Source organism: Narcine bancroftii, chromosome 11, assembly GCF_036971445.1.
Source record: "Narcine bancroftii isolate sNarBan1 chromosome 11, sNarBan1.hap1, whole genome shotgun sequence".
NCBI lineage: Eukaryota > Metazoa > Chordata > Chondrichthyes > Torpediniformes > Narcinidae > Narcine > Narcine bancroftii.
Window position 1 is genome coordinate 87,639,350 of NC_091479.1, and position 21,289 is coordinate 87,660,638.

The following is a 21,289-nucleotide window of genomic DNA, read 5'->3' on the forward strand; positions in this document are numbered from 1 at the left end:
GAGGAGGTGAAGTTGCCTTTTAGATCCTCACAGTGGATAACTTCCTATGAACTAAGCTCCAATTGCTAAGGTTCTAAAATATTTAAATCAATTAATATCTCTGTAGTTTTGAGCTTCTATCCATGCTGCCATTATGTTAGTAACAACGTTAATGATGCAGGCTTTTTAATCCATCTCAAATGATTGTTAAATTTAATGAACATAAAGGATACTAATATAAAAGAATATGATGCTCATGTATGATTTCCTTCTATTCATGCAATTTCAAAAATAGATTGACATTTTGATTTCAATATGTGACGAACTGTCCATTCAAAATCTCTTGTCCACTCTTTTAGCTAGCTCTTCAAGCAAATGTTGGTTAGACATGACTAATATTCCAGGCATTTCTGTCATTCTATCCATCATTATAGAAACAAGAATTTCCTAAAACAGATTCTGGGCAATTAATACATAATTTTCTCCCTGACTCTCTCACCATCCTTAACAAGCAGAGTACCATGCACAACTTTTCATCCAAACAGATCATTTCCAGATTGCAGGATTCTTTACAAGTAGAATATATCCAATATTCAACAAAATCCTTGGATTAAAACCTTTCTTCCCTTCATTTCTATTATCATGCTTGGGTTTAACCCGTAACCACTCCAAATTCAATATTAGTTGCTTGGAAAGTTGACCCATCGTGAATTCCTTCAAGAGTAAACAATGGTGCAAGTAATTACTCACCATTTCCTTATTTGTGTACAATATCGTTTTTAGTTACCAGAAGACCCTTTTGTTCCTGGCTACTTCTTTTGCCGAATAGATCTACATATATTTTTAAAAATCAATGAAAACTTTGTTGTGTCTTGAAAGTTTATTTTCACATCCATTTTGTACCTCTTACCATCTCTCTGTTATTCTTTGCGATTTTTCAAGGGTGTCAGAACCCGTGCCAATCTTGGCCTTTTTCAAGGACCTTTTTCTTCCATTTTGCACTGTCCATAATTTTATTGGTGATTAGTGTACATTTGAGAGAGAAATGCTCTTTTAAGGAGAGAAATTATTGCTTGTTTTTGCAAAATCATGGCCTGGAATCTTTTAGTAAAACTCCCAATAGTGCACTAATGTAGACTGATTTTTACTTCAGAATTTAGAAGATGGCAGTTGATGGGGTCAGCAAGCAAAGAACAGATAAAACAAATTGGAAAAAAGTATCTTTATCTGCAAATCCCTAACTTGGCTGGCTGATCCTCCTACTTATAGCCTAGATAATTGTTAGTTGCCATAATTCTGTTTCCCTATGATGAATACTGTTCAAATTTGACACATTAAGCACATGGTGCAAAGGCAACATGTAAAAAATTCAGTTTCAGATGTCAAGTGGCTGATCAGGTTATGCTGAGTCTTCAGCTAAGAACAACTTTATCTGGCACATGCCACTATCATAAATTATTACTGCAGCACTTAGTATTCTTTTATTCTTATTTCCATAATGCTAAATGGCTTCGGAAACATTCCAATATAAGCTGTAAATTATTCCAACCAGCCAACTCAAAAGTCAGTTGCCACAATTTCAAGCAAGTCTTATTTTCACACCTGCTGTAAAAGACGCTCACGCTCTTTCTCGAGCATGTATGTAACATCATCTCCCTGGGCTGCATCTTGGGCATGTTTATGCCTCTCCTCTTCAAGGTCCAAGATGACCTAACAAATGAAAAGTAATGACAAGCTCTGTGAAACCCTTTTCTTGATTTTCCGGCTTAACTTAATAAACCATGAATTCTGGCCTAATGATGAACAGCATGGTTTTATTTTGTTCCAGCCACAAACATATGTCCAACCTAACTTTCTTTCCTGAACAATTTGAAGGTCAATGTTTAAAATGCTCTTGTCTGTGCAGTCAAAGTGCCAGAATTTTTACAATGCTCTTGCAATTGAGACATTTCAACAACCATTTATGATTTAATTTACACTGATAATGGTTGGAAATGAAAAAACGTTTAGCTAAGCCTACCACCTACCTTTCGATGTCGGACCTCAGCAGCAGCCAACTGTGCAGACATTCTCTCCTGCATCTTCTTGCAGTGGCTCATGACTATTTCTAATATGGATAGTGGACTGGTGCAGATGGGCTGCTTAGCCTTGTTGCCATCTCCACCACCTGCTTCATAGTCTCGCTGCAGAGCCAGGAATGGATCACCAAGAGTGAACCTCCCATAGCGTTCTTGGATAAAAACATCCTTCCGCCGAGACTGAAATGACAAGCAATTAAAAATGATTAGCAAGTTATCAAGAAATATTTTTATATTTATCTTTATTGAGAAATAATCTCTATGAACCAATTTATTCTAAACTACAATCCAATTTCCTCCTTTAATATTCTTTGGTACATTAATCACTCAAGTAGAAAAGTACTAATACTTTCCGTGCCAATCCCAATCACAGTAACCTTCCTTTTAGATTTTAAACAACTAAGATTTATAAAACAATCCAGGAAATTTACACATTATTGTCATTTATTCTCCTGGTGAGTCTGCAATCTGGCTATTGACTGGAACTAGCCAGTCTGGCTCACGAGCCCAATTACACCCTCATGATCAATTAACCCAGTAACTCAATACATCTTTAGAACATGGGAAGAAACTGGAGCACCCAGAGGAAACCCACACAGTCACAGAGAACATATAAACACCTTACGGACAGCTGTGGATTTGAACCTGCATTGCTGGCGCTGTAATAGCATTGTGCTAACCATGCCAACCTTCTGATCCACTTTTCAGACCATTATAAAACGAGATGAAACTTGGACAATTCACATTAATGATTCTCAATGAATCTGCAAATACAGTAGGTCATTTATTTGCAAGCCAAGGGGAAAAAAATAGACAGCACCAATTTCATTCTGCATTGATCTTTTTTCTCTTCATGCACTGTTCTCAGAGCTTTAACATCCTTAAGCCCTAACCATTGCATATCAGCTTTATATGAGAACAAAAATAAAGTAGATAAGTAGAAATTCTGTCTGGCCCACAGGAAAAAGAATCTGAGTTGTATGTGATGTTGTGTATGTATTTTGACAATAAATTTGAACTTTGAGCCATGAAAAAGAAGATGTAATAATCCCAGAACATAAACTATGGATGAAGTCGCATGTCTCTTTGTTAACTTCCGCCTCCTTTTGGCCTGAGATAGCCATAATAAATTTTTCCAAGTCACATCCTTACGAGTTATTATGATATGCTTAGATATGCTATTAAAGATTCAAATATTAACTTCCAAAAGACATGGGGACTATTTATGGACTATTGTCATAAGCTAAAGAATTAGTGTCTTTAGATGCTTTGGTGCTGTGCTGTTTGGTTCTGGGTACTTGATTCTCATGTATTTTTTTTAATTGGTCAGGGTTTTGATTTATAAGGCTTTTTTTGGTGGGGGGGTTCTTCTTTCTTTTGTTCAACTGTGAATAATGTAAATATTGATAAAATGATTATAGAAGGAGAAAAGAAGGAAAGAGAATTGTAAACCTTTGTTGTCAAATCTTATTTTATTGCCATGATTGCGCTCTGGATTCCCTTATTATGACCAAACGGTATAATGTTTTAATTTTTTTTCTTTTTCAAATCTGGTAGCACATTGTATAATTGTACTGTTCAATTGTTTATCTTGTAAAACATCAATAAAAATATTTTAAAAAGAAATGAGTTAACCAAGGGTATTTACCTCACAAATCAAGAAGTTAAGAGTGGGAAAGATTGAGAGAATTTGGAAATTTACAACACACATGAAGCTTTCTAAATATGATTATTAATGCTTGCTAATAGAAAATGAAATATTAATAGTATTACAGTTCTGAGAGGGAAAAAAACTCTCTCCCAGGAATGTGTCATACATTTGTAGATCAATTGCTGATCCTGCCTGAACCCCCAACACTGAAATTCCATTTTCATTCATTCCTCTACATCAGTGGTTCTCAACCTTTTTCTTTCCACTCACATACCACTTTAAGTAATCCCTATGCCATAGGTGCTTCGTGATTAGTCAGGGATGGCTTAAGGTGGGATGTGGGTGGAAAGAAAGAGTTTGAAAACCACTGTTTTAATCGTACTTAATTGACTTGTTATGTGCACAGTTTCATAACTCCAAAGGAAATGGGCCGATGACAATTTTTCTCAAGCAAATTATTTCAGTATAAATTAGGTCTGGAGCAGTGGTTTTCAACCTTCCCTTCCCACTCACATCCCACCTTAAGCCATCCCTTATTAATCACAGAGTTCCGATGGCATAGGGAATAGTTAAAGTGGTATGTGAGTGGAAAGAAAAAGGTTGAGAACCACTGCTCTACATCTAATTATCTTCTATACCTATGCCAGTTATCAGTGTCTACCAAATGAGTCAGTGATACTTTAAATATTACATTCCTGCTAGCAACAGTTGCAAAAGAATATGCAGTCTGATCCTATGTAACCAAGTACTCTTTTCTGCCGATAATATATCTGTGAACAAAATTGTTTTTTTTTTAATAAAAGACTAATCACATGGCTTGCGAGCTGCTGGGATGAACTTTGCAGAGATTTTACAAATATGGCACTTTTACAACCATCAAGTATATGCTGGAAATCTGGACTGCTAAGAGCTGGGTCACAGGCATTTAAGTTCAGAGATTCAGATCAATGCAGAAGGAGCAGGCATGACTTGCAAAAAGCTATCTCCTGGGTGAAGTGAAAATTCTGGATGAAAATGGAAACAATAAGGGACACCCGACAGCTATGGCAGGGCCTAAAATTCAGATTTATTGTCAGAGTACATACATGACATCACATACAACTCTGAGATTCTTTTTATGCTGGCGAAGCATAATTAGCACTTATTGGTTGAGCAAAAATAAAACTGTGCAGAGTATAAATGTAATTAACTATAAACAAATAACAAATGTAAATAAACTGACTGTGCAATAGAGAGAATTTTTTTAAAAGTCAATAAAAGCTCAAGTCTTTAAATGAGTCCCTGATTGAGTTTGTTGTTGAGGAATCTGATGGTGAAGGGGTAGCAGCTGTTCCTGAACCTGATGGTGTGAGTCTTGTGGCACCTATAGCTCTTTCCTGATGGCAGCAGTGAGAACAGAGCATGTGCTGGTTGGTGTGGATCCTTGATGATTGCTGCTGTTCTCCGATGGCAGCATTTCCTGTAGATGTACTCAATAGTGGGGAGGGTTTTGCCCGTGATGTCCTGGGCTGTGTCCACTACCTTTTGAGGGGTTTATGCTCAGGGGTATGTTACCAGCCGGACAGTACACTTTCCATCACACATCTGTAGAAATTTTCCAGGGTTTCTGGTATCATACCAAACCTCTGCAAACTCCTGAGGAAGTAGAGGAACTGACATGCTTTTTTCACGATGCCATTAGTTTGTGGGGTCCAGGAAACATCCTCTGAGATAGTGGCTCCCAAGAACTTAAATTTGCTCACCCTCTCCACCTCTGATCCCCCAATAATCACTGGATTGTATATCTCTGGCTTTCCTTTCCTGAAGTCAACAATCAGCTCCTTAGTTTTGACGGCACTGAGTGTGAAGTTGTTGTTGGTGCAGCATTCAGCCAAGTTTTCAATCTCCCTCCTATATACTGACTCACCACTTTTTTTTTTTACACAACCCAATACAGTGATATCGTTGGCAAATTTGTAGATGGTGTTATTGTCGTACCGAGCCACACAGTCACAGGGTGCTAAGAATGCAGTCTTCTGGTACTCTAGTACTGATGGAGAATGTGAAGGTGGTGGAGAGGTGGGGGGGGGGGGGAGAAAATAAAAAAATTAAAAACTTTAAAAAAATTTTTTAAAAAAGAGAATGTGAAGGTGGTGAGGAAATCCATGACCCAATTACACAATGGGGTGTGGAGTCCCAGGTCTTGGAGTTTGCTAATCAGTTTTGAGGGGATGATAGTATTAATTGTAGTCAAAAAAGAACATCATTTCCTTTGGAGTTATGAAACTGTGCACATAGCAAGTCAATTAGGTATGATTAAAACAGTGGTTTTCAAACTTTTTCTTTCCACCCACATCCCACCTTAAGCCATCCCTGAATGCATGAATGCATCTTTACTGTCCAGGTATTCCAGGGCTTTGAGTAGAGCCAGTGAGATGGCTACGATAGGCAAACTGGAACATATGGCATAACCTGCTACAAAACCAAATCCAGCTAAGTAGCAGGCTTAGGGGAACACAATATGTTGATTTGACAACCGTTACAGTGAAAACCACTCCTCCACACTCCCACGTACCTTGATGATCCCATCCTGTCCGTGTCCGAGGATGGTGTGCATACTGTCTTCAGGAGAGTGAATCAGAGGAAAGCATCCGGCCTGGATAGAGTACCTGGCCAACTATTAAAAATCTGTGCTGACCACTTACAAATGTAATCATAGACATCTTCACTATCTCACACCAGCAGGGCATGGTACCCACCTGTTTCACACTGGTGTCAATCATTCCACTGCCCAAGAAGAGAGTTGTAACCTACCTGAATGACCATCAACCAGTAGCACTTACATCAAGTGATGAAGTGTTTTGAAATGCTAGTGTTGAAACATATCATCTCCTGTTCCAATTCACCTATCTAGCAATTGGATGCAATTTCACTGGCTCTACACAAAGTCCTGGAACACCTAGACAGTAAAGAGACATTCATCAAGATGCTCTTTTATCAACTAAGTTCAGCATTCAACACCAACATCTTCTCATTATTTTGGAGGATTTTTCCTAGACCAAACTAATGGCTTCGTGAAGAAAGGATGTCAGCGCCTCCACTTCCTCAGGAGTTTGTGGAAGTCTGGTATGACACCAGAAACCCTAGCAAATTTCTACAGATTGTGGTGGAAAGTGTGCTGACCAACTGCATCACGGTCTGGTACCAATATCCTTGAGCGTAAAGCCCTGCAAAAGATAGTGGACACAGCCCAAGACATCACAGGCAAAACCCTCCCCACTATTAAGTACATCTACATGGAACACTGCCGTCAGAGAGCAGCAGCAAGCATCAAGGATCCACACCACCCAGCACATGCTCTGTTCTCACTGTTGCTATCAGGAAAGAGCTATAAGTGCCACAAGACTCACACCACCAGGTTCAGGAACAGTTGCTACCCCTCTAGCATCAGACTCCTAAACAACACTTAATCAGTGACTCGTTTAAAGTATTGATTCAGTGTTGATTTAAGGCTTGAATTAGGTAGTACAGAATTATTCCTAAGAATCATTCACTGAAAGAAGCAAAAAAAAATTAAGACCTACAGCCAGCAGTTTCATATTGATGGTATTAAAAAGGAAATCTAAACTTATATGGTGAAATCTTACTGGTCTCCATTATGTTAAAATCCATTTTTAAGTCAATGATAAAAATAACGGTAATATAACAATGGAATTTTGTCAAAGTGTATCACAATTTACACCCACCAGATATGCCCATGACTTGAAATCATTCACACGGCAGGTCACATGCAAATGTCATTACTTATCACCAAGATTGAGGCTACTGTGCCCATCACTAGGGTGTAATCAGCAGTTCAGATCTGTGCCCCAGTGTAATTTTACTAAAATTATACTCAAATGGTACATCAATTAGTTAAGTAATTTTGGACTACAGTAAAAATCACCTTCAGGTGAATTGAATTTTGTTAAAAATCTTAATTGTTCAACTACTTTTATTTATTTTATTATCCATGTTTGACTTTATATATTGCTATCAGTTAGTGTTAAAAACATTATGCTTTGTTTTGCATTGTATATATTAGGTGCAAGAGATGGGTCCTTGGCACATTGAACAATCATTCAAAAAGCTTATATTTCACAAAAATGCCTTCTTCCTGCTATTTGTCAAAGAATCAGAATCAAGTTTATTGCTATGAACATGTGTCATGAAATTTGTTGTTTTGCAACAGCATTATTGTACATTACGGGTGCAAACATTGCTATAAATTGCATTTCTGTAATTACATTGTATTAAAAATAAATAAATTAGCCCAAAAGAGAAAAAAAGATGAGAGCAAGTGTCTTTGGTTCATTGTCCATTCAGAAATCTGATGGCAGAGAGAAAGAAGCTGTTTTTGTAAGGTGTGTGCGTCTTCAGGCTCCTGTACCTCCTTGCTGATGAGAAGAGGACATGACCTGAGTAGAGAAGGTTCTTGATGTTAGAGGCTGCTTTCTCAAGACACCACCTCTTTTAGATGTCCTTAATGAAGACTAATGGCCATGGTGATGCTGGCAGAGTTCACAACTCTCTGTAGCCTTTTCCTGTGCTGTTCATTGGCACCTCCAGACCAGGCAGTGTTGCAAACCAGTCAGAATGTTTTCCACGGTCCACCTGTAGAAATTTGCAAGTCTTTGGTGACATAACAAATCTCCTCAAACTCCTCACAAAATATAGCTGCTGGGGTGCCTTCTTCATGACTGCATCAACGTGAAGGCCCCATAAATCTTCAGACATTGACACCCAGGAATTTACATAAGAAAATAAGAAATAGGAGCAAGAATAGGTCATCTGGCCCATCAAGCCTGCTCCGCCATTCAATGATTGTTTAAACAATCAGTTAACTTTAGCAAGTGCTCATAAACAAACATAAAATTAGATGTTTTCAGTAATTGTTTCTCGACTATTCTGAAAGTAAGAGCTTTGGTATGGGAATTGCATGAAGGAGATAAATATACTTCAAAATCATTTCAGGGGCTCAATATTAAGACGGTAGTTGTTTAATCTCAAATTATTTTCTTCTAATTTTGCTCCCAGGTCATTCAGTCAAATATATGAAAAAGGAGAAGTTTAGAAGGATATGGACCAACCTGGTCGACGTGGATGAGTTGGGCCAAATAATGCATGCTTTATGAGTGTATTCAAGCAACAACCTTCATGTCAAAAATGTAGGTAAATACACCTTTCATTCTTAACAGATACAAACAGGCTATATGGGAAAGCTGCTGCACCTTGCTGGGCCATGACTTATTGATTAAAGTTCGGGAGTAACAATTATAACACATTTTTTGAGGTCCTGAGATGGTCAGGACTGAAATCAAAAGTAAAAGTTCAAGTGAGTAATTATTCTGGGACTCAACAACTGCATGTTCTGTACTATTTCTTTCCTTTCATTCTAACCTACCCTTAGAACTCAGGGTTTTTTTTATATAAAAACTAGTGTTAACAATCATCTGCCATTAGAATTTCAACTCCTGCAGAGATACTTCCCTGCTCCTTACCTAGAACAACAAGATCTAGCCTCGTTAAATAAAAAGTATTCTCATTTGCATATTCAAATTGTTTAATTACTTTTCTTAATACTCCAACGACTATGGAAGCATCTGTTTCCATCAATTTTTCTTGTGCTTGTGTGCAAGTTCACTTTTAAAACTGAGTTAATGATCTTCCTCATGGAAGTCCTTTGTGTTGTCCTGCTCCAGAGGGTTGGCCAAGACCACAAGATCATATCATGTTATTTCAGTGACTCAGTATAATAGATATTCATCTTATTGGTTGCTTCAGAAGTGACATTTAAGAGTCTGATCAGATGGAAAAAGGACTTTTACCAGTTGACCACTAAAGTCCTTTCTGAAATGAACTTAGCAGACCCTTTTCACTACAGAACAGTAAAGGTGTTCTCTTGAAGTATGCCTATATGTTTTGTAGAACTGTATATTTAAACTTTCAATTCCCCAGCACACTGATCTACACAATTTCAAACAGCAATCTACCTTAAATCTACTTCAAACTAGATATTTAATTCCCAATCTAAACTTTTCCCGCAGATGGTCATTTCCATTAACATATATATAGAAATAAAAGCGGACTTATTGTACATTTAATCAACTTGAATCAGAAAATGGCTGTTATTGTACACAATAACCACAATTTCCCACATTGTAAAACCCTGATATAGCCTGAAAGGAGCACGAGAGGTGGTACTTAGCTGGAAGTTTTTAAATCATTTCTTAACTGGCTAACATCTTTAACAGAGGAAGCCTGTATTTTTAATTGGTATGGATTCTGATCCCACACCAATATGCATAATAATAAATTACTCAATAATGCTACCAATTTGAGATATTCAAACCCACATACCAAGGATGGATATTTTTAGCATCACACTCTGATGTAGGAGTTGGGGTGGGTGATTTTACACAATTAGTGTTTATGGTGAGATTAACACAAGGATGTGGTCCTAAAAGCATGCTGAGGTTCTGGATGATGTGCTTCAGTTTATAATTGCCTGAAAATGTCAGGGAGGTAAGAGGTGTGAAATTGTCAGCAGTGGAGTTTTGAAAGTCATGGTCAAGCAGAATCTTAATTATTAACTGAATAAATAACTATTTCTAAACTTCACTTTATTATTGCAAATAACAAAGTATGACCCAAATTAGTCCATATGATTTTAAAATTAGTAACTAGTAATTCAAAAACCTGTTGCCAGAATCACACGTTACAATCTGTACCAGAACTATCAGATATTACAGGAGATTATTCAGTCACTTTTATTGGTTTAACTGTCCAAACTACAAGATTAATTTATAACTGTTTTTTTTTTAATTGTTGGAAGCATTCAAAAGGAGAAATTACAATATTTCTTGTCTGTAGATATTTATAACTGACCACAAATAACAAAACCTCCATTATTTCTTCTTCGAAATTGTACTAGAAAATACAAAAAGCAAATTGTTTTAGACATTCATTGGTTGCATTGCACTTTGGATCAAATAAATTTTGAGGCATAAGGCTCTAATTTTCCTTTGAGCAACACTGTGATGAAAATGCCCATTTGAGCAATTGTGTAAAGTTTCATTATCCATGATAAACCAGTCGTCAATAAGTTTTGAGGCCACAAAGTTTTAAAGTACTTTCCAAAAGTACTAAACTAAAGAGTTTATGATTCATAACAATCATTTGGGTTATATATGGTTGAGCAGAGGATAACTAGAAGCAAACCTGTTGAATTAATTTTGCCTCTTGTGTTTTTTTATTATTTCTATTTATAATTTCACATGCCTGCTTACAGAATAGGAACTGCCTCTGTAAACTTGTCATCTGTAATTATACTCTCTGACCAATGGTTGGCAGAAGGACATGATTACAAAATTTTATAAGCAGATCAAATATACAGAGAGATACAGGTATTTACAATAGAAAATGTAAACATAGAGTACAGTATATGTAACTGCCAGCTACTTGAAGAAAGACACACACAGATGTAGCGAGGAATAGCCCTGTGTTTTATTGGGGCTGAAGCCTGGCTTTTATTCTGTTGGCATTCCCGCTGTTTGCCCCATCAACTGACGTCACTGCCCGCATAACAATAGCAGGTTTCCTGCACGCTGGTCCCCTTCTTGCATTATAATGCCTTCTTCCCCGTTCACTATCCCCAAGTTGTTGGCTGTGCAGCGCGGACCAGCGCTATGTTGGGAATGCTGGCCCCTATGCTGCCTTAGGCATATGACCACCAGTTCGCTTGCTAGGGCCAGACCCGCTGCGCAGTCTGCTGGTTCCTGGTTGCGCTCACCACCCAGAGCACCTGCCCGATTGTTGCCGCGGCTCCCCCCCCCCCCCAGAACTGGCAGTTTTGTCTTTGATGCCCAAAGGCTGTGTCTCTGTCACCTTTGGCGATCTGCCTCTCTTGCGTGGTACTGGAGTCTCGACAGGGAGTGCCAGGTCCAGGTGTGCTGGCTTCAACCTGTTCATAGTGAAGACTTCAGTCTTGCCTCTGACCTCCAATTCGAACATGGCACCATTGTTTCATACAATCCAGAATGGATCCTGGTACAGCCTCTGTAGCAGCGGATGGTGTGGATCCTGTTACATCTTGTATATGTGTGATGCATTTTGGAAGGGTAAACCAAGGTTGGACATACACAGTAAATGGTAGGGCACTGGGGAGCAGAGAGATCTGGGAATACAAATACATTGTTCCCTGAAGGTGGTGTCACAGGTGGACAGGGTTGTAAAGAAAGCTTTTGACATCTTAGCCTTTATATATCAAAGTACTGAGTATAGGAGTTGGAATGTTATCTTGAAGTTGTTTAAGACAATGGTAATTGTGTGCAGTTATGGATGCCTAACTACAGGAAAGATATCAATAAGATTGAAAGAGTTCAGAGATGATTTACTAGGATTTTACTGGGTCTTCAGAAGTTGAGTAAAAGGGAAAGATTAAACAGGTTAGGACTTTATTCCTTGGAACAAAGAAGAATGAGGGAAGATTTGATAGAGGTTTACAAAATTATGAGAGGTACAGACAGAGTGGATGAGAGTAAGTTTTTTCCACTTAGATTGGGGGAGATAAATACGAGAGGTCACAGTTTTAAGCTGAAAAGGGAAAGGTATATGGAGAACATTAGGGGAAAGTTCTTTACTCAGAGTAGTGGGAGTGTGGAATGGGCTGCTGTCTGGTGTAGTGAATGCGGGCTCAATTTTGAGTTTGAAGAATAAATTGGATAGATATATGAATGGGAGCTGTCTGGAGGGTCATGGAATAGGAGGTCAATGGGATTATCGAAATAATGGTCAGCACAGACTAGATGGGCTGAATAGACTGTTTCTATGCTGTAACATTCTATAGTTCTACTTCCCGGTAGTTTCTTTTAGGACTATATTAGTATTAAAAAGAATGGTGTCAATAGAACAGTGCAGGATACTTCTGTCCACAACAAAGTGCCTTGGGATTCTCCTCAGATCTACTCAGCAAAGACATTTCATTGCCCCTTTCAAAATGCCCTGCCTGAGCTCTTTAATGCAACACAGATGGAATTTTCTTGCAATAAACAGATTTATTAACAGATTATTAACATTCTTTGATCAAAATGAACTTTCTTTTCACTCAAATGAGATTCCACCTACAAAATGTCAGTATTCCTGTTCATTGCATAATTAGAAAACCCCTTACCCTCTAAAATCTGAAATAACTATAGAATTACTAATAGCAATATATTAATGCAAACAAAATGCCATAATTATTGGAATCTATCTGACAGCAGTATTTACAAAAGACTCTTCCTTGCCCATCCCTTGGCTGTCATCCTGGAAAATGCTCACAAACCCTCCAAGCAGGACCACAAACAGACCTTCTATACGAGAGTTAACATGCTCATTTTTCAATCTAAACTACTACATTTTGTGTACACCTTGAGGCCTCCTCCACATGGGTTAAAGCAAACACAGATTGGGTGAATGCTTTGCTGTACACCTGCATTTTGTAGGTCAAAGCTTGAACTTTCTGTAGCCACCATTTCAATTCCTTGGCTTCATACATTGTCAAGGTGAACATACATTTGAGGAACAACACATCACCTTCCTCCAGGTCAGCATTAAGTGAACATTAATTTTACCAAATATAGGTAACCCCCAACTCTATGTTTCCATCTCTCTTTACCTACCGTTCTTACTTTTGTCTAATTACCCCATCCCCCCTCTCTCACCATTTCTCTACCTCTCTCACCTTCTGAAATCTGCCCAGCCATTACCCTCTTCAGATATGCAATACCACCCCCTTTTCCTTTCATCTCAATAAACGGTCCCAATATAACACATTGATCATTTCTAACCGTATTCTGCCTGACACCGAGTTTCTCCAGCAGCTCAGTATTTAAACTGCTCTATAAACAGTCAATAAAGTCTTTTGTTGTTCAATCTACTGCTGTAGACAAACTGAATTAATTTAAAGAGGATTTTATATATTAAAATACAATTCAGAACATTGTACTGTAACAGAATATACATGTTTTTGGAGATAAATTGTGGCAGAGTTTGTTAATGTAGGTCACATACAAACAGATCTTATTTAAAATACTGGAGCTCAGATAATGCTAGACATGTCAGGGCCTCAGAACCTTTACAAAAGCTTTGGAGAGTGCCCAAGAGATTTCACTAATGGACTGTTGTTTACAAAAAGGCAACAGATGAAAGTGCTTCTCGGAGTCGCAGAGAGTCTGGAACAGGACAAGCTGGCAAGCTTGTAGAAAACCCTATTTGGGAAAAGGGTTGTGAGTGCTTAATTCAGCCTGACCAAAGCCCTTGTGGTTCATGCAAGAGGAGAAGACTGGCTGTCTAATGTTTCACTTGAAATAGGAGAAACAAAAAGGCACTCTGTGGTGACCTGAAAAAAAGAGAACCCTGAGGGGGCAAATTTCTTCGGCAAGACACTGAAGTGGCTGATGGAAGTAAATCAGTTGTGGGTGTTCTGGAATAACAAATCTCTCTCTGAAAACTGACAAGAATCTTCCTGAGCAGTAACCATTTACCTTTCAAGCACCAAATTTATAAATGTTAAATTCTGTGCACAGTATAAGAATTGCCTGCAACCAGTGAACTTGGAGGAATGAGAAGTGAGATTGGACTGTGAATCAAAGAACTTTTCTGAACTTACACACATTACATACACGTGCGCTTAGAATTAAAAGGGGATTAAGTTAGGTTAGTTAAGTCAATAAGTGTGATTCTGTTTTCATGTTTAAAGATAATTAAAAACAACTTTAAGTAACCATTTGCCTTGGTGAATATCTATTGCTTCTGGGTTTTGGGGTCTTCTGGGCTCGTAACAGTACTCATTCAATCCCTGCTACTTTCCCATAATGTTTATCTCTTAAATTTTGTAAATGATTAAATGGTGACAGAAACACCAGATACAAGAACATCAGATGTGAGCAAAGGACACAAGAAATTGCAAATACTGGAGCAACATAAAAAAAAGCTAATGAAGGTACTCAGCAGATCAGATAGCATCTGTGGAGGAAGATTTTTCATATTGAGTGGAGACCTTGCATCAAGTCTGTCCATGTAAGAGGTGACAGGGAAGAGGGGTGGGGAGGGAGACAGAAGCTGGAAAGCAATAGGTGGATCCAGGTGAGGAGGATAGCATGGACAGTTGGAGCCAGGTAGGGACAAGACAGGTGGTCAGGAACAGAGGCTAGGAGGTGAGAAGTGGAGATAACAAAGGAGTGCAGTAGATTATGAAATTTAGTAAGATGAGTGAAACCAAATAAGGGAGGGATGGTGGGAAAGTATGAATAGTAGGGGAGAAGATAGGGATCCCAGTTGGAGGAGTATGTGGGTGATGGGCAGATGGAGGTGAGGAAAAGAAACCAAGTAAGAGGACAGCTGAAAGAGAGGGGTGGGTGGTAAATAAGGATGTGTAAGATAGAGAAGCAGAATGGATTAAAAGGGGAAAGAGAGGAAGGAACCAAGGGGGTGGAGATGTTATGAGCACCCTTCTTTTTACTTTTCTTTAGCATAACCAGTTTTGCAAGGGCTTGAATAGGATAGTAAATTAATCATCTTTTGAAAATGGTGATTCAGCAGGTCTAGTAGATCCATGGAGAGAAATGTTGACTGTCAATTTTTCAAGACTAAGATGAGAAGAGAAAAAAGCAAGCATAAAAAGTATGTGTACAGGTAATAGAATACTGGACAGAGGAAGGTAGGAGATGTCGAGTGGATAGACAGGCAGGAGAACTATGGTGGAGACCACAAGCGAGAGAAAAGTTATACTGGAGTGGGTTGGGAGAATGGGAACACGTGAAGGACAGATTGAAACAGAACAGGGTGAGAGTTACCTGAAATTGGACAATTCCTGTCTCTAAACTAATCATCTACTCAAATAAAGTGATTAGACATGTTTATCGCTATGAATTATAATATAATTCTTAATTATTTGAACAAGCATTCAAGTTGCTATTATTCTATTAAATTTTATATTATTCAAGTTAATGTTGCTTATGGCTTGCATGAAATAAAATAAAAATAATGCTAAGTTTGTCTATAACTGGATTGCTAAAATTGGGCAAAACTATCTAAGTCAGGGATACATTTACCTTTACCCATTGAAGAAAGCAGTAATGAATAGAAAGAGACGCAATACAAACAGCATGATTGTACAAGTTGTAACCCTTGGTAAAATGTTCACCCAAATCTTCCTCAACTGACCACAGAACTCAGACTTTATTCTGCATTTAAATGTATTTTTTGCTTGTTTGAACCTTTTAATTCTGTGGTTCTAAATACTTGAAAAGGAATGTTTATTTGTAAAATCTGAACTGAGTAAATCCTAATGTCAAAACCAGGTACAAGTACAGTACCTCTTATCTGAATACCTGAAATCTGAAATGATCCAAAATCTGAAACTTATTATCCTAAGGTAATACATAATAGAGTTCAGAAATCCAGATTGGAGAACAGGACATAGTGGGTGTAAGTAGTGCGTTATTGAGTGTAGATTTTTCAATATATGTCTACTTCAGTTAATTTGTACAGATGTAAATATTTGCATTGCAGTGTGGATGCATGCATCTTTAAGTCTGAGTGAATGAATGCATTTTTTTTAAATGGTGTTCCAAAATCCAAAATCAAAAACACTTCTAGTCCCATGCATTTCGGATAAGGGATACTCAACCTGTACCACAAAATTAATAATCCAAAGATTTAAAAGATATCCAAAAATTCCATGATGAATCTCAAAGGAGTCCATGCTTAGCTGTCCATAATGGGTTTTCCAGATAAAATAATGATATTCTTATGTGAAGATACTTGATAAACCTCTACAAAAATTATTTTTTGTGTTTTTTTTTTTAAAAACACACTTCAAAGCAACTAATTTTATTATTGTCAAAAACAGATCAAGATTCTTATTGAAGCACGTATTGGATCAGAACTTACTGAGCTTTATTTTAAGGTTCTGTGAGAGCTGCTGGTTAACTGTAGTGTCTGGTCAACTTTGTTCTAAATTCTGTGCCTCATCTTTAAAGTGGAGATCTGATGCTGCTGTATCAGTGATGACCCCATTCAGGGTAAGTATTTTTATTCATATTTTATTTCATTTCATATTTAAAATTATTACTATTGGCTCAAGGTATTAAGTAATTTCATTAGAGAACATAGAACAGTACAGAAAAAGAATAGGCCCTTCAGCCCATGGCGTCTGTGGTAAACATAATGCCAAATAAAACAACCTTTTCTATCTGTACATGAATCCATATCCCTCCATTTCCAGTATATTCATGTTTATTTAAAACAGTCTTAAATTATACAATTCTGTCTGCTTCCACCACTACCCTACCAGCCCACTCCAGGCAGGTATCACTGTGTACAAATAAATTTCCCCACATAGTTCTTTTACACTTTCTCTCTCACCTTAAATGTATTCCATCTGATATTTTACATCTTTATCCTGGGAAAAATATTCTCTGTTAACCCCATCTATGCCTTTCACAATTACATAAAATTCTGTTTGGTTTTCTCTCGGGATAAGTCTATTGTTTAAAATGTTAAATTTAGATATAAAACATGGTAACAGGTCCTTCCTGCCCATGACCCTTATTGCCCAAATACCCCATTTTGAAAGGGGAGCGGAAACTCACACAGTTACAGGAAGAACATACAAACTCCTTACAGACAGTGGTGAATTTGAACCTGGGTCGCCGGCATCGTAGTAGCTTTGCGCTAGCCTTGACACCCTTCTGATGCTTCAGATTAAACAAATGAAATTCGTCCAATCTCTCCTTATAAATCATACCCCCTAATTCAAGCAGTGTCCTGTAAATCTCTTTTATAGCCTTCCCAAAACCTCTACATCCTTTCAGTAAAATTTATTTTACTGATTCTTTTAATTACTTATAGCTATTTGAACTTTTCAAACACCATTTTAAACCCATTCAACAGGCTACTCTGCCATATGGAATTGCCCTGGAATCCAAAGTTCCATTTTAATTGATTTTACAGAGATACAGAAAAATGAGGGGTAGTGAGGATACAGCAAACATGTAGAAGGCATTTTCAGACCCAAGATTTATTTAATTTAAACTTTAAACTTTCTGGAGGTCAGTTTGCATCCCTGGTATGAAAAACAACATGTCAGTCAATCGTTATTATGCAATAGGTAATAGGAAAGTAGGAGAAATCCATCAAGTTGAATACCAATTTCCAACCAGTGATAAAAAGTAATTGTTATCAACATTACTGAAGATCTTGTTGACAAATTTTTCTGTTCATTTAACCCAGTGGCATATCAGCTTTCAAAGAAAGTATCTTCTCAAAGCCAGTTGTGATCTGTGCTCCATCACCTCCATACTTCTTTGTTGCTTCTAGAATATGCAGGTATGGGATCAAATGGCAATTGTCAGTTGATGGTTCAATGTAGTCATTATACTGTACCTCTCTACAATCTTTGGCTTGTCTTTGGGAAGAACAATAACCAAGCTCCATAACCTACACCAATTCCATCCTTTGACCAATCTGATGATCTTTGCTTTTTTTTTTGATCTGGCTTGAACTTCAAACTACATATCCTATCCATTATGGTAGGCCATATCTGCAACTCTGTCAGTTTTTGGCATATGCATCTACTTCCAAACATGCTTTCTCTTCTCCTTTTTCAATTTGCACTGTTCTGCACGAGTTCCGCTTTATCCCATCCTTACTGGTGTTCAATGTTCCTCAGTCAAACACAATCAATTATTGGCAATGATAGCATGGTCAAAGACTGTGGTTTGCATTAACAGCAATCCCAAGAAACCCAATACTAAACCAGAGATTCATGGCAAGCAAACAAATACATTTAAAAATCAAATCGAAGATGAAAATTTCCATTCCAAGATTTTCAAATGAAATGTGTAAGAGGGTCTAACCATAATATTTCAATGTTCTCTTGAGCAGGAAACTGGGTATTGTGGGTTTATTTGCCTCTCATCTATTAAAGGAAAATTATCAGAGACTACAATTATAGAATTAAACAGAGTAAAGACCCTGATATTTTTCAGCTGATTAGCATGAGTCATTTATAAATTGGCTATGGCTGATAAATTTATTTGAATCTTTTGAATAGTGGATGGGAAAATGACAATATCATCTGTATTGATTTTCAAGCGACATTCACTAAAATCTATTTTATAAAAATGTTGGAAAATTATGCAATTTATGTGCAGGGACTGATGGAATGTAGGTGTGAATTCAACAGGGTTAGCACACAAAAAAGGATGCTGGAAATCAGGAAAATATGAAACAGCCAACAGAATGGGATGAGAATAAAAGGAGCTGGAGTTCATTAAAAAAATGTAGAACACGATGACATCTTGTAAATGTGCATCCAGCTACTATTGTACACAATGATCTTGATGAAAATGTGCCAAAATTGCATCTGAATTCCAAGAGTTAAGTTACAATAAGAGATTATACAAACTAAAGATGAGTTTGTTGGAATTTGGAAACTTGAGAGGTGACACAATTGAAACTTTCAAGCTATAAAGAGTCTCTAATGGCTAGGGAGAAGCTATTTGGGTGGTTAAGAAATCGAGGACAAGGAAACAGACTAAAAGTAGAGCATGGCCTTTCCAGGAGTGAGGGTTAGGAAAAAAATTTAAATAATAAAATTAAGTTTGTTTCTTCTCTGCATAGAAAGGTTAATGCCAAATGCTTATTTTAAAATCAGAGAAAGATTGACTTCTGAAAACAAAATGTCTGTGCATAGGTTGTCTTTGACTTAATGGAACCATGGTCTACCTCTACCCTAGCATTTATTCCGTTGTCTTCAATTTACTTTACATAATTCCTCACCCTGCAATTCTTCACCAAGTATGGACATATTAGTAATGAATTTCTTTCATTACATCTCCACCTGCTTCATCATCCTTATAAACCTCAATTGCTTCCATTTCATTTAATCAGGTCTGGGTAGCTTTCCATTTTAATAACAGTTGGTGTGTTAATTTATATTACATGAGTCATTGTTCTTAACAAAGACATCAGAATCTGATGTAACCTATAATAAAGTTTTATAATTAGTATGATGTCGCAGCATGCTTGTCAAATGCAAAGCGTGTTGATCAAGTATCTCAGCAACCAATGAGATACTGAATTGATCAATGGAAAAGAAACTGCCCAAAATGTGTTTTTCTGTCATACTCATTCCTTTGAAGTAGGTTCATCCTTTTCTGTGTAAACCAAGATATCAAGACCTGACTTTTCCCTGATGCTGATAATGTATGCGCTTTTTCTGACTGATTAACAAGCCAAGAAGTTACATATACTACAATTATAGAATTAAACAGAGTAAAGACCCTGATATTTCAAATAGAGTAAAGCTCTTCATCTGGCACGCGATATTTCAGCAATAGTGAACTTTACCTTGGTTGGACATTGCTCTAATCAGAGAAAACCAGTCAACTCCTTTTGTGTTCTGGACTGGTATTTGCTTTTTAACCTGACAGTTACACAAATGGGAAGACACACCTATAAATTATGCACATTAACCCTTAGAATTCCAGCCATTTTTAACCAGGCTGGGTCCATAGGTAAACTACAGTATGAACACCAGTGCGAACCAGTGGATGGTTGGGTGTAAAACCAGCACCATAAAACAGGGACACAGAGTATATGCGTTTGTTGGTAGTCCCTGAAAACTGGGCCACTGAATCCAAAGGGTTAAAACCAATATGGACATGATGTTGGCAATCTCTTTTTCTGTGAATATTTATTAGATTAATTTATTTGAAATTATTGAATACATTTAATGATGAAAGTATGGTACTGATAAAAGTTAACACCAGGAAGATGTTCATATTTGATGGTCCCAAGATAAATGATCCACTTTTCCTTGTGTACCACTCCAACAGATAATTTTTTTGCCAGAAATCTGACCTGGTAAGAATTTTAAAAATTAAAATAGATCATTGTTTCAATCTATGTATGGACCTTACTATTTCCACAAATTTCTGATATTGTTCCATTGTATAGATTAGAGACATGGTCGCAGCAAAGGTGGCTTTACATATTAGTAACACATTTTTTTTCTATTTTTGAATAGCTTCTGCAAAACCTTGAATTTGTAATGGAATATGTTATTCATCACACAATCATAAAATCCAGTTTTGTGACGACCACAGGGAAACAAATTCTATGGGGCTCTTTTATGTCATCTGCTGCTAAATAATTCAATTAACTTTCCCGTGCCATGCTTTGTGCAGCACATTGGTAAAGTTATCATCGACTTTATATATAATCTGACCTATTACACACAAAAAGAACTCAATGAACTTCTGAACTCTAACAGGCTAACACAGAAGACATTTATTACCGCATATGTGCAACCATCAAATAAACAGGCTTAGTTAAACAACACCCGATCTATTACATGAGGTCATACACATAGAGAGTTTTCAGCTTATAAATGTGAACATTCACGATCATGAAAAATGACACTGTAATAATGTCTTGCTGAGTAATATACATAATAAATTCCAGGCAGGATTGATGTCATCCTCCAAAAAAAATCACAAGTTTGTACAGGTAT

The 21,289-nt window shown here is 37.2% G+C and overlaps 1 protein-coding gene across 7 annotated transcripts in view; it reads right to left on the reverse strand.

The window, feature by feature from the left end:
• cttnbp2 (cortactin binding protein 2) overlaps nucleotides 1-21,289 on the reverse strand; it is a 94,921-nt gene that overhangs the window by 60,761 nt on the left and 12,871 nt on the right. For 6 of the 7 annotated variants that reach the window (XR_011346692.1, XM_069903894.1, XM_069903898.1 and 3 more), the window contains exons 3-4: nucleotides 2,007-2,237; nucleotides 1,582-1,689 (exon numbers count right to left, since the gene is read on the reverse strand). Coding sequence is in view for 6 of the 7 variants with exons in the window: in XM_069903894.1 (XP_069759995.1) it covers nucleotides 1,582-1,689; nucleotides 2,007-2,237 (339 nt within the window). In the remaining variant the exon portion in view is untranslated. The remainder of the gene's footprint in view (nucleotides 1-1,581; nucleotides 1,690-2,006; nucleotides 2,238-21,289) is intronic. The other variant, XM_069903895.1, reaches the window with a different exon arrangement.